Source organism: Dreissena polymorpha, chromosome 4, assembly GCF_020536995.1.
Source record: "Dreissena polymorpha isolate Duluth1 chromosome 4, UMN_Dpol_1.0, whole genome shotgun sequence".
NCBI lineage: Eukaryota > Metazoa > Mollusca > Bivalvia > Myida > Dreissenidae > Dreissena > Dreissena polymorpha.
The window spans coordinates 55,830,878-55,843,971 of record NC_068358.1 but is presented as its reverse complement, the minus strand read 5'-3'; the positions used below and the strand labels follow the sequence as shown (position 1 = coordinate 55,843,971).

Below are 13,094 nucleotides of genomic sequence, written 5' to 3'. Positions count from 1 at the left end.
CTTCTTGCTCCTGTCGACCGCCGATCCTGACTCAGCAGTAACCATTGCTTTACACACATACAAACCTCAAAGATTCTTATAAATTCTCATTCTACCCAAGAACAGTTATACAATCCAATGTAATTCACTTCCTTCCCATATACATGAGGCAGCAACATTATATGTTTTCAAAACCCTTACTCATGCGGCTGTCATTGTCCCCCTGTAGACACTTACCATGTAAATAATTTTGAATAAACAACCAACCCAGAATCTTTGTTCAGCTTTCATCCCTTAACAAATAGGCGCCGGCACAAAATATCTATCTAGAAAGAGTCTGTATCGCAAGAAGGGGAAAGTTCTGCGTTAAAAGTGCGGACTGAGTTCGGTTTCGATATCTTTGTTCGTGAGAGGAAAATCTGCCTGTACTAAACAGGCCCGTAGGCAGGGTTTAGAAAAGGAGGGGTGCTAATTTTCCCATTAACGGTTTTTATTGAGCAACGAAGTGACGAAGGGGCTAGGTGCGGGAGGGGGGGGGGTTGTTCCCCTCTGCAATCGGGGTTGAGGGTGGAGGTCGTCCCCCTAGAAAATTTCGAAAATCAAAAACAAAATCCTGCATAGACTAGAAATACTGCTGAAAATGGTGGTTTTCTGGATCCTGCGATAACTTTAAAACTTCTTAATATTTTTTTCATGAAACTTGCAACATGGATAGATGGCAATATGGACATTATGCACGTCATTTCATTTTGTTCCTACATCAAAAATTGTGGTTGCTATGGCAATCCAAAAAAAATATTCTAAAAATTGAGGAATTTCTGACAAATTTGGGAGCCGGTAGGGGACCATATTGCTTGACAATAGTCTTGTTTGAACTGCCTTTGTGTTATTTCTGTGATGAAAAAGATCTACTGTATGACTTTGCAGATTTTTTTTCTTGTAATGATTTTTGAGAAAATATCTTATTAAGTTATTATTTTAAACAAATAAACATAGTATGCACTATTTAAACAAACGATAAATAAACATGTTAAATACTTACAAAACTTAGATGTATATGGTGGTGAAATTATCTATGAAAAACAAATATAGATTGACGGTGACCATTGACCTTGGTGTCTGCATACTTTTTTGTATGGCAAATTTATATCTAGGGGATTATCTTAACAAATTTATAGCACCCACAATCGGGTAATTTTTATTTACAATTATAGTTGTCATAGCTTTCAGACGGTTTAAAGTTGACTCAGTGGGTAAACACTATAAAAAAAATTCTAATTAAATGAAAAAAAAACACTATTGAAAATGGTAAATTGTTTCATTAAACTATAAAACACTTTACAGTACTGATATGAAAATCATCATTTAATTTTTAGTTGTTCGCTCAGCGAACAGTTATGTCATTTCCAAAAATTTCAAGTCAGTTCGCTGTTATCTACGGAAAGCCTACTACCCGTCACATCTGCCGCATGGTTGTATAATTTATGCAAGAGGTTTGAGTTATTCAACTATATTCATTCACAAATGGAAACATCATGTGAATATCTTGTTAAATGGAATATTTTTTAACGGAGCTTATATAGAAAAGAAACAAGTTTTGTATTATATGTGTCGCGGGAGAGATTGTTTATGAATGATTAAATAATCCACTATCTTCTGCGTCTTAATGACGTAGTACACGTCATTCGTAATAGGAGGCCATTAATAGATTCGGGAAAACGACGCAATAGCATAAGGTTACGCTTGTTTAAATTCTCAAATTATAAAATGTTGAACATGAGTTCAACAATAATTTCAGGGATACGATAGACAACAACAAAATGCTTCATAATCGCTAAAACTGAATATAAAAAATAATTGTAACAAGAATTATCTGTTTCGTAACGTCGTTCATGCATCAACAACGGGGTTAAATTTGATATTTCTGGGAAACGTTAATTTGTTCTCAACAGATAGCTGCGATCTTTTGTATTAACGGGTGCTAACAACGCATTAGTAGAAGGTTAAGCTTGTTTATATTAACAGTTCTCAATTTAAAAAACGGTGAAAATGAGTTCACCAATCACTACAGGCATACTATAGACAACCTCAAAAATGCTTTATAATCGCTTAAACAAAATATTGAAAAAACAACTTAATAAATCAAGAAATATCTTTTAAAAAGGTAGTCGGCGTAAATGCTGACTTTGAAATAAAGTTTGCAATTAACGTTTCTAAATAAATAAAATGAAAATTAAAGTTTAACCATTGTGTTTTTTTTTCTCACTTGTTAGTCGCATATTCACCGCATGAAATGTATATTATCATTGTCAAACCACATATTAGTGTAAGTAGATAAAAAAATATATACTACGGGAGTGCACACCATGTGTCCTCACATGCCTTATTATGAGTATATTTATTCGCTATAGAAATATATCATATAATATTTGATTTACACGCAGTTTTCTTTCGACACATTTAAATAACACTTTCATAGCCGCGTCATGCGAAAATGGGTCGTATGCGTTTCGACCAGCGTATCTTAAACCCAACATGTGCATTGCGCAGTCTGGTCAGTGGCGACGCTGTTCCCTGTAAAATCAATCAATGAGTTATGGTCTCAATATGTATCTCCTGACCAGATTGAGAGATGCGCAGGCTGAGTGGGCTATATATATGATGGGCGCATATGGAATAAGACCCATTTTCGCCGGACGAGGGTCATTAAAAATCTCATTGCGAATTGTAAATGGCCCATTTTAGCACACTGCTTTTCGATACAGAATTGAATTCAAAATAGCAAACTTGTAAATAAGGGCAGCCTATCCAGGCGTTTAGGAACGATTTCCAGACGTGCTGACCGTGTACGGCAAACATTTGTGGTTGGATAATTAAACGATTTTCCTCTTATCGTGACACTATGCTATTTCGGTAATGTTTGTTTGCTCATCTTGAAAGCAAAACTGTGCAATATTTAAACAAACAATAAATAAACATGTTAAATACTTTCCAAACTCAGTTGTATATAGTGGTGAAATTATCTATGAAAACAATAGATTGACCTTGGTGTCTGTATACTTTGTTTTATGGCAAATTTATATCAAGGGGAGTAATACAATACTCAAGTGCACCATATATATAGGATCTGGCACGAGTTGTCATATCATACCATATTTTATTAAACGAGTTCAAGAATTTTGAACGAATTTAACGAATTTCCTGGACGAGTTTAATAAAAAATGGTATGATATGACAACGAGTGTCAGATCTTTTTTATCACATGCTTTTAAATGAGCAAATCAAATAAATATTTACGCAAACATAATGATAAATCCCGAATGTTGTCTACATTTCGTGACGTCATTTGACGTTGCAACGTCATTTCAGCAAAATAACAAAATGCGATTGGTCAATAAACGATAACTAAGCCAATTAAAACGCTTACAAATGTTGTATTACACATGTGTAATGAAAAATATATGTAATGGTTGTATTACATGGGAAACAGGGTATAGCATGTGATAAATATACTATATATATATATGAATTTATACAACATATATATGCAATTATACCACACACAAATGGAAATATAGAGCATATATATATATATAATATATATATATATATATATATATATATATATATATATATATATATATATATATATCAAAACATTGAATTTTGCAAAGTTTGACACGCCATAGTTTATTCTCACATTTGTTCATGTCCAACTACAACAAAAACATGCCGGCGAGAATCGAAGTGTTAGTTTTAAGGTAAGTGTTTTGAGTACATTTTATATCATGGATTTCAATGGTGTTCTTTTGCATGTATATGGTCATATCTTCCTGATCGTGTATAAAAACATCAACACAAACTGAATAAGCAAACAATTGCATTTTATAGCAACAAGCGAAAAGCATACGTAGATACATAACTTCGACTTCGTGCAATAAGTGTCGATGGTTCGTGTTTCAGTACGCTCGTAGTACGTTGCATTAGTCGGATGACTCAAACTGCCAGATAGGCCAAATTGAATTTTTGAAATTGGAACATATTTGTCAATTACGCATTAGGCCATATCTTATCAGCATTTCGAAATACATTTCAAAGTACTGCTTAAAGAGTGTTTTTATTATTTATAAACTGAATTATTGATATGATCAATGTTTGCTGCCAGCCTTTTTTCGGCAGGGTCAGAGGTTTGTTTCACTTACGTTCGCCCTCCAAATAGGCTGTAACGGTAGTTTGTACATGCCCGTTTTTTTCAAACACTTTAATACGCACGAATCCCATTCGTAATTTACAGTACAGCTTATTTTGAAAAGCATAAACTGAGAAATTAGTGCAAATAACAATTTTTTATCAGCAATGTTATTTCTTTTTTTTCTTGTGCCATCAAAGAGTACAAAATATCGTTCCCCACCATCAACTCAACAAACTTTAAGAAACTCCGAGTTATTAAGGTACGTTCCTTTAAATAATTAAAAAAATCATTGACAAATGTCTGTATATATAGATAAAACGCGACGCTTCCCACAGTATACAGACAGGAGACACGATGTTCTGGTTCTGTCTTTTCTTCCCACTTGTAGCGGTAGCTACGGCAAGCAGTAAGTTCGTATTTGATTTTATATTCAATAACAATTCACTTACGCAAAACAAGTTTGATTTGTATCGGAGCTGAATCTTTGCACTGTAATTGGAAAAAATCAGAAAACAATAATTAATTTGAGCGCTTTCAGCTTGGAATGTGTAAAGATAGTCAACATACGACCTAAAGTATTAAAATGTTGCCATAACAATTATAAACATCACTTAACATGCATTTCCTAGAAATTAATAGACATCGGAGTTGAAATCTAACAAAATGGAACAATTCTTTCAGTCGTTCCGCAATCCCACCAATGCGGTAACCAGTCGTTTTTCACGGCCGACAACGGAATCATTCGAAGTCACTCAGGTTACGACGTCGGACATGATTACGGCAAAAACTTGGACTGCGTGTGGACAATAGAGGCCCCAGAAGGAAAATTTGTAGAACTGGTGGCTAACACATTTCACTTGGAAGGAAGCGGGTATAGAAACCGTTTTTCATAAACATCACTAATAATGTTTTTACACTGGGTGACGGTGGAGTATTAGCTGAAATCCGCCATGATGTTTGCAATTATATATCGGATATGAGATTGTATTATGTGTTCCGACGTTGGTCTTAGACTGGGAAAATACAGAAAAATTACAACTCAAGCTTCATCATGTTTTATTTCAAAATGCCAAATACTATAATATTTTCATACAGTGTCCGTTGCTTGTACGACTATCTCGAACTGTTCGATGGCGACAGCACGAACGACAATAGCATTGGCAAATTCTGTGGTAGTGCTTTCGCCCCTATATCTTCGACTCAGCGATTCCTCACCCTAAACTTCGTTACCGATGAGAGCAATGCCTTTCGGGGTTTCGAGCTCTTCTATAACTTCACAGATCACGTGATTCGTAAGTCCGATTTGTTTCCACTAACATTGCAAAACAATACGGTAGGAATGGTGCCTTTTTTGTTAACTCTTTGTTTACTCAAGTCATTTCCCACTGTTGTGAGAATGTTCAACAAGATAAGTATTGATGCAAAGCATCAAAGGGCGTCGGGAATTTCAGTGTAAAAGGCACTCAATGAAATTACATGGAACGATTTTTTTCTACTGAAAATATTCATATTTTGGCCGATTATTTTAAACAAAATAGGAAAACATACTGGTATAACCATTATCTATGATTTTGTGTTATATCCCCCAAATAACCATTATTTATGATGTTGTGTTATAACCCCCAAATAACCATTATCTATGATTTTGTGTTGTAACTCCCAACTATTTCACAGTTCATTTTATTTACATTGGTTTCCTTTTTTACTGGTATCCGTGTGCAGTTTCATTAATGGAACAGAACTGTGTAGGTTTTAAAAAATCTGCTTCATCTCGTAAGCGTTATTTCATATTTTTCTCAACTTCAAGGGGAGATGATTCTGAACTTATTCTTACGTTGCTCATTTACGATAGGGGTTGAGTACTCATTGATATGAAAACACTGTAAAAGTTTGAAAAAAATGAATGAAAACTGTAAATTGTATAAAGAAGCTGCATTTCACAATACTTTGAAATTCAGTAAAAGATCATATTAGATTTATTGCTCCGATATTCATCATTTTCAATAGGGTTCGAGTAATACTGACACTTAACAAGTTTGGAAAGATTCAGACGAAAGTTGTGAAATCTTTTAAACAAGTGGACATTGTTTATTTTGTCAAATTTAATTGAAAAAAATTCTGTACTTATTGTCCCGGTGTTTCTCATTTTAAATGAGGTAAAAATGCTCATTGATATGAAGACACTGAAAGTTTGGAAAGAATCTGATGAAAAATGTTGACATAATCACCTAACCAAGCAGTTTTTCACTTTTATGTTTAAATTCGAAGAGACATAATTTTGGACTTATGGTCCGATATTGCTCATATAGAGTTTGGGTTGGGTCCTCATTGATTAAAAAAAACCTGTGAAAGTTTGGGAGCAATCGGATAAAAATTTTGGACTTCAAACAAGGATTTCAAAATTTCTCAAATTCTAAGGAAGATAACTATGGACGTAATAGTCGGATAATGCTAAAGGGCCCATACCACCTGGATAGTAATACGTGTCGCGCTTCGCGCTCTATATGTGGTTCTTAAAAAAAACTCCGAGGAGTGCTTGACTCTAGGGAAACGGGTTGCTGGGACACAGCTCCTCCTTGATAAGCGGCTGCTTCCTTTATCGCAACTCATTGTTACAATCAATAATACGTGTCGCGCTCTATATGTGGTAGGGATAAGCCTATGATAGCCAACCATACAAATACATGGCTAATAGATGTGTTGTTTGCATTTATTTGTTAATATAAAAACACATGTATTTTTATAAGATACTAGTATTTAAGTGATGTAAGCAATTTTAATTAACGTTGTCACCACGTTGCATCCATTAATTTAAATAAAAATGTCCAGTTGTAGTAAAATGGATTTTAAAATGTCTACATAAAATAAAGCTTAATTATATTTATTAACCTGACTGAAAAAGTTGTCAGCCGCCGAACTGTTCCGTTCGTGCCGGAACCCGGGATTGAACCGGGATGACTGTTGCGTAAACAACTTCAATCTAACGCTCTCCCAACTGAGCTATTCCGGCTGACATTCACTTATGTACTGCTATTTGGTGAAGTTGTGTATAGCGATCGTTATTATATGTCTATTAATAAACTAATACATTGTACGTTTTCGTACCACTACGCCTTCCAATAAACTTGCCTGTGCGATAGGTCGTCAAATATCGTACTACATTGATTCTCCACTAAATAAGCAAATTAGAAAAAACACAAAATAAATATATTTTGATTATGTTTTGTTTTTATACAAAACATCATTTGTTTTTATACAAAACCAGAAAGTTTCGCGTATTTGCCCAGTCCCTGTGATCTTTCCCCTGTGATCAGTTGTGGATCAGTTATTAATTAAAACAATAAGCTTTGCATTATTGGCAATACATGTTGTAATAAATATAATAGGCACAAATGCAGTACTTATTTACACTAATTTACACAAAAAATCACCCCTATGCAAGACATTCTTATAACAAAAATATATGCAATGATCCGTAAAATAACTTCTCCTCCCATAAGCGAAAAAAATGCATTACATACTAGTCGCCGCCCTCCAGGGCGACGCCAATAAATCAAAATTCAAAGTCTCCTGTATACACATCCCTCTTGTTATTGTCGCAAAATTTAGAACTTCGATGGTAGTAACTCGAAGTCTAGTCTTGCACAAATATCCTGACTAGAATTTTATAATTCAGTCAAGTTAATACGCTGCCACCAGTCCATAAAGTGGACGAACTCTCTTGTAACTCATTTAACTAGCAGAGCTAGTAGAAATTAAGTAAAGTCATTCGTTTCTACTACTACATTTTATTTACATTATATACACAATTTATTTTCACATTTCCAACTCAAAGTCAAGCATTTGATATTTATGATATATACATCTCTCCTATCAATTAATTCCAAGCCCCCCTTTTTGAATATAACATCAGGTTTATATAGTAAACCCCATACCTGAAATCTTAGGTTAACCTAATAAACAGTTTAGGTCATGTACCTTAAATTTAAGGTGTACCTGAAATTCAGTTATGTCATAACTCTTAAACTTAATGTTAACCTAAAAGTCCACTAAATCATGAACCTGACCATTCAATACACACTAGTGCCAGATTCCCATTGATAAGCAATTATCCCTTATTGATAATCAATTATCCAGAACTGACCTGATAATGAGAGTTGTAGGTGTACCTGAGTTTACATAATATATTGTAATCTACCTGAAGAACTATCACCTTAGATACATGCACATGTTTTATGTAGTAAATTTTGATACCAGTATTAATGAATAATACCTCAAAAAGTGAAAATAATCATTATTGCTATAAAAACAATTTAGATGCAAAAAGTAAAAGAATCACTAATAAAGTAGCTAATGTATGATATTTAAAAACTGCAACACTATGTAAAAGTTACTTCTGCGATTTCATTAATTGGGATCTTACGCAGCAAAAATGATCCAAGACATGCTGGAATCAAATTAATAATAACTTTTTAGTCGTCAAATAAAAGGTTCGGTCAGGTTGGTGGAGACTGTTTTAACGCCTAAGATTGCTCAGTTTCACTGATCGTTTTACAGTCTTATGGCAATCTGTTTGCATATACAACGGTTGTATTGGCGCCAACCGGTAGTATTTCCATTAAATGGAAATGTTCTTGAGGATGAATATCGTTTGTTATTAGAATGCTCTGTATATGATGATATTAGGATATTGTATATAAATAAATAATCTGGAAAAGGCCGAACACGATAAAATTTATTGAAATAATGCAATCGGATAATACAAGTACCAACAGAAACGTAGCTATGTATGTACATAAAGCATTTAGTCAAAGAAACCTGTATAAATATTATTATGATTAATTGTATATAATGCATTACCTAAACTTGACTTCTCGCTCTCTAGTAGAATCGTCTTTGTTATTTTTGATATTACCGTTACAGCATTTATTGTGAAATAGATTCTAAATGTTGTAATCAAAAAAGTGTGTCCTAGACCGTTTCATGTATTTTTACTTTATTTAACAGCTTATGATATTCAATACTGATCACATGTCATGCCTTTATATATATGTGTTTATATATATGTGTTGATCACGTATACTCATGCACGGTTTGTCTATTGTAAACATGTATATTGAATAAACCATTAAATCCAATAATTCGCATATATCGACATATCATTGAAAAGCAATGACCTTTATGTATTTTTGAGAAACTGAGTTCATCCAGCATGTATGCGAATGCTTAACAAAGCATAAATCGAGTAGCCATTTTTAAGGAACGTGTCAGTTCACCTGCAACAACACCAGGTGCGTACCGGAAAGCTACCGATGTGACGGCCAGGATGACTGCGGCGACGACAGCGACGAAAAGAACTGCCAGTCTGGTACATGTAAGTAATAGGCGTTTCCCAGAATGAGATAGGTATTTCAACAAGAAACAAAAGAAAAAAAACACTCACACTTCAGCTGTTACAAACACAGCTGACCCATGTATAATACATGTATAATCCTTTCAAAATATAACCATTATTAATTGAATGAAACTACCGTTGATTTATAAACGATCAGCGTTGTTTGTTAAGAATGATATGTGGATTATTCCAATGTCTATCGCAATTTCAGATCAAAACATAGCCAAATAGCCAAACAATGTTTAAAATATATATCGGGTATAGTTTTTTTTTAAAGAAAAGTTTTGTTTCAATAATTTTTTATTATTTGTCAATTTACACATGTGGCCAATTTGTATCATCATAGCAAATGCAAACTAGATGTGCTCTCAAAGATATCGCAAAAACATATGAATATTGAAGATCATGCGTATTTTTATTTAGCTGTTAAAGCACGATAAGTGAGCTGTCTTAGTTATTTTTTATTTAAGATCGATGGTATAGAAAGCATTGTGCTAAAACAATTCTCTTTTTCCCATTAGTGGAACCCCTGCTTTGTAGTTTTCAAAAGATCATGACAACGTGCACTGTGTAGGGAGCGAGCCCAGGACCTTCCGGTCGCAAGGCAAACGCCGTTTTCACTACACCATTTAGGCCTTAATTTCTAACAGACTACCAGAAATATACTTCATATTTATAAACTTTCAATACTAGATAGAGACTTTGGATGACGTTTTGCAGTTCCCACTCAAGAATTCGGCACATTTCAATGCGCGAATGGCAAGTACATATCGGGCCGCTGGCAGTGTGATGGTGACAACGACTGCGGGGACAAGTCCGACGAGATCGGATGTGGTGGGTCTTTACATGGTAATCTATATAATGAATAACAAAAAAATGTAATGTTATGCTTATCCTTAGCTAACGGTGCTCTATTTCTAAGGCCGTATACATTAAGTCTTTAAGAATTACCAAGTCTAAACAGGAATAGAAATTACTGTTCTATAAAAGGGATTAAATTATTCAGGGACCAACGAATCCTTTACATTGTGGAGTTTTTTATAACATGTCAAGTCTTTAAAAAAAACACGAGGCCAACTAAGACCAAATGATATCGAACTCTTATAAAAATATAATCAAAATTTTCGGTAAACTCTTCTACATTAGGTCAATTAAGACTAGGCATTAAAAACAATGACTCTATTTTTCTTCTTTGCAATGAATAAACTTTTTTATATGCAGATCCCAACTGTGGACAAACCATGTTTACCGGAAACACGGGCACCATCTGCAGCCCCAACTTCCCCCATACTTACCCAAGAGGCATTGACTGCACATATCATGTGACTGCACCTAAAGGAACACATGTGCGTGTGTATGATTAGTATATTGAGAAATAGGTGACATCGAACACTTGTAGCAGCTAATTATACGTTTGTAACATATTTTGAAGCATTTGTAATTGTTTTATTTTAGAGGATTTTGTTTACGTTTGACCGGTTCGACCTAGAGAATTTCAATTGGGGCACCTGTTTATACGACTTCGTCACCGTCTCTGGAGCGAACGGTGGAAATATGCACGGTATATAAACATGTTTAGTGTTTACAATGTGTATAGAAAACGTTAAGCGTGAAATGGTTTTATAATTCCTCATAATGTAAATGTTGTGTCCAAAATAGTATAAATTGTTATTTGTTAATAAAGGCAAATAACACACATATTTGAATCGAAAACTACAAATGTAAGGTATACTTCATTTTATTTTCAATCGTGTTTGTCACAAGTCATATAGTTCTTATTAAGAGTGCTTCAGCAACAGAAACAGTAGCTATGAGCACATGCATTTATTTGAGAGCAGGTCCATGGTGTGGCCCGACAGCACCAAACCCATTTTCGATCCAAGGCAAAGTGGCAGATGTCCGGTTATGGACGGATAATGGAACCGAAAAGACAGGATTCATGTTGACATGGTCGGCTATAGGTACCAGCTGTTTCCTTGCTTTTATATATTATCCAAAATCATCTAAGAGCCTGTAATTTTACTTTATAAATAGGTAGCTGTATCGCGGATATCGAAAACGTTAATGATCTTTTGTAAACGACATGTTAATAACTTGTCTGCTATTTGTTAGTTCTTTAAGTTGATTTGAAACGCTTTATCAAAAAAAAAAAATTTATAACTGAAGTGTGCCCTATTTCAGCTGGTTGACTCACATGACGATGGCAATATCTTCGGAAGCAAAATTGCCTGAACCATGGACTTGGCATTCGTTTTCTTTTTATAATTTGGCAGTCTCCGAAAAACTTAATTTAGTGTCAACAAAAAAAAGAAACATAAAGTGATATCGTCTTCTCACTGTTGTTTTATTTGATTTCAAACCTTATTGCACGGTAGCCTGTTTCGGCCATCATATATGCGTACGTCATTGCATGATAGCATGTACTTGCTAAATAACCAGAAAAGCACAAATATTTCTTCGAACCGTTATGACTGGCAATATTAATTTGCTTTGAACCCTCGGTGCATAATAGTCTCAGTTCGCGTCTAACCCAAAATGCTTTGAATTATGATTTATGCTGCAACTGTTTTGTAGTCTGACGTTGCTTCCTAGGCCAGTACCATCAAAACGTGAATGTATAAATAAGTTTGTCCCTCAAAAGTGACTGGAACAAAAACATAATTGTATATAAGTATCTGGTGGATCTGTTTCCATGAAGTGCTTAATTGTTTGGACACGTGGATGGAATATAATTGTTTTACTAGTGAGATAATTTTACTTTCAAAACTCATTTCTTAAATAAAGATATTACAAGCACAGGTGGTTAGCGTGTGGCTGTGATATTAATTAGTGAAAACATCATTTTCAATGATGTATAATCATATTATAACGAAAAATCAACTTTTCTGGGAAAAAAATGAAATGAAAAAATATATGTCAATATCTATGTACGTACTGTAGTCGAATTATCTTTTTCTATTTTTTAAGAAGACGTTTTGTCGGTAGATTTTTTATTGATTTAGTATGTTTTTGTACATAATAAACAACGGGTTGCTAAAAAAATATATATAAAGTAAAATAAAATAAATAAAAACATTGCCATCGAGCGCTTATGAACTTTACATATTAATATCATAGCCACACGCTAACCTACGGTGGCATAGAGATGACATTCACTCCTCTTTTTTAAAATTGCACTCCTCTTTTTTCTATCTCGTGATCACGAGTAAGCTATGTCGTGGCCACGAGATAGAATCAAAGCGCTGAAGGCACTGAAGATGTTCGCTATTGCATAATTTAACACGCCATTCAACTTTATAAAGTGTGTGTGATAGTGCACGGGTCGAGTTTTGTGTGCACTTTTTATCATCCTTATTATATCATAGAAATAACTTAGACAAATTAAAAACAACATGCTTTTTGGACGTTCTGAAAGCATAGAGAGTATGATGTAAATGGTAATGAGAACTTCATATAAAGAAAATTTGCAGTCACCATCATATTAAAGGAATATGTTTCTAATATCAAATAACTATCTCACCAAGAATA

The 13,094-nt window shown here is 34.1% G+C and overlaps 1 protein-coding gene across 4 annotated transcripts; it reads left to right on the top strand.

The window, feature by feature from the left end:
• Positions 1–4,487: 4,487 nt before the first annotated feature.
• Positions 4,488–11,898, top strand: LOC127877997 (dorsal-ventral patterning tolloid-like protein 1). Of its 4 annotated transcripts, none has more exons than XM_052424352.1 (9): positions 4,488–4,577; positions 4,853–5,042; positions 5,267–5,463; positions 9,432–9,539; positions 10,287–10,400; positions 10,788–10,912; positions 11,022–11,127; positions 11,405–11,527; positions 11,748–11,898. In XM_052424352.1, exons 1-9 carry the CDS (start codon positions 4,526–4,528, stop codon positions 11,753–11,755), a joined length of 1,023 nt encoding a protein of 340 aa, XP_052280312.1. In that variant the 5' UTR covers positions 4,488–4,525; the 3' UTR covers positions 11,756–11,898. The 4 variants fall into 4 exon arrangements, with proteins under 4 accessions (XP_052280312.1, XP_052280310.1, XP_052280311.1 ...); XM_052424350.1 differs by having other exon boundaries at positions 10,287–10,415; XM_052424351.1 differs by having other exon boundaries at positions 9,432–9,545.
• Positions 11,899–13,094: the final 1,196 nt, after the last annotated feature.

Coding starts and splice junctions, on each gene's coding strand:
- LOC127877997 (XM_052424349.1), top strand. CDS start 4,526: ATGTTCTGGTTCTGTCTTTTCTTCCCACTTGTAGCGGTAGCTACGGCA. Junction 5,464..9,431: donor CTTCACAGATCACGTGATTC/GTAAGTCCGATT, acceptor GCCATTTTTAAG/GAACGTGTCAGTTCACCTGC. Junction 11,128..11,404: donor GAACGGTGGAAATATGCACG/GTATATAAACAT, acceptor ATTTGAGAGCAG/GTCCATGGTGTGGCCCGACA.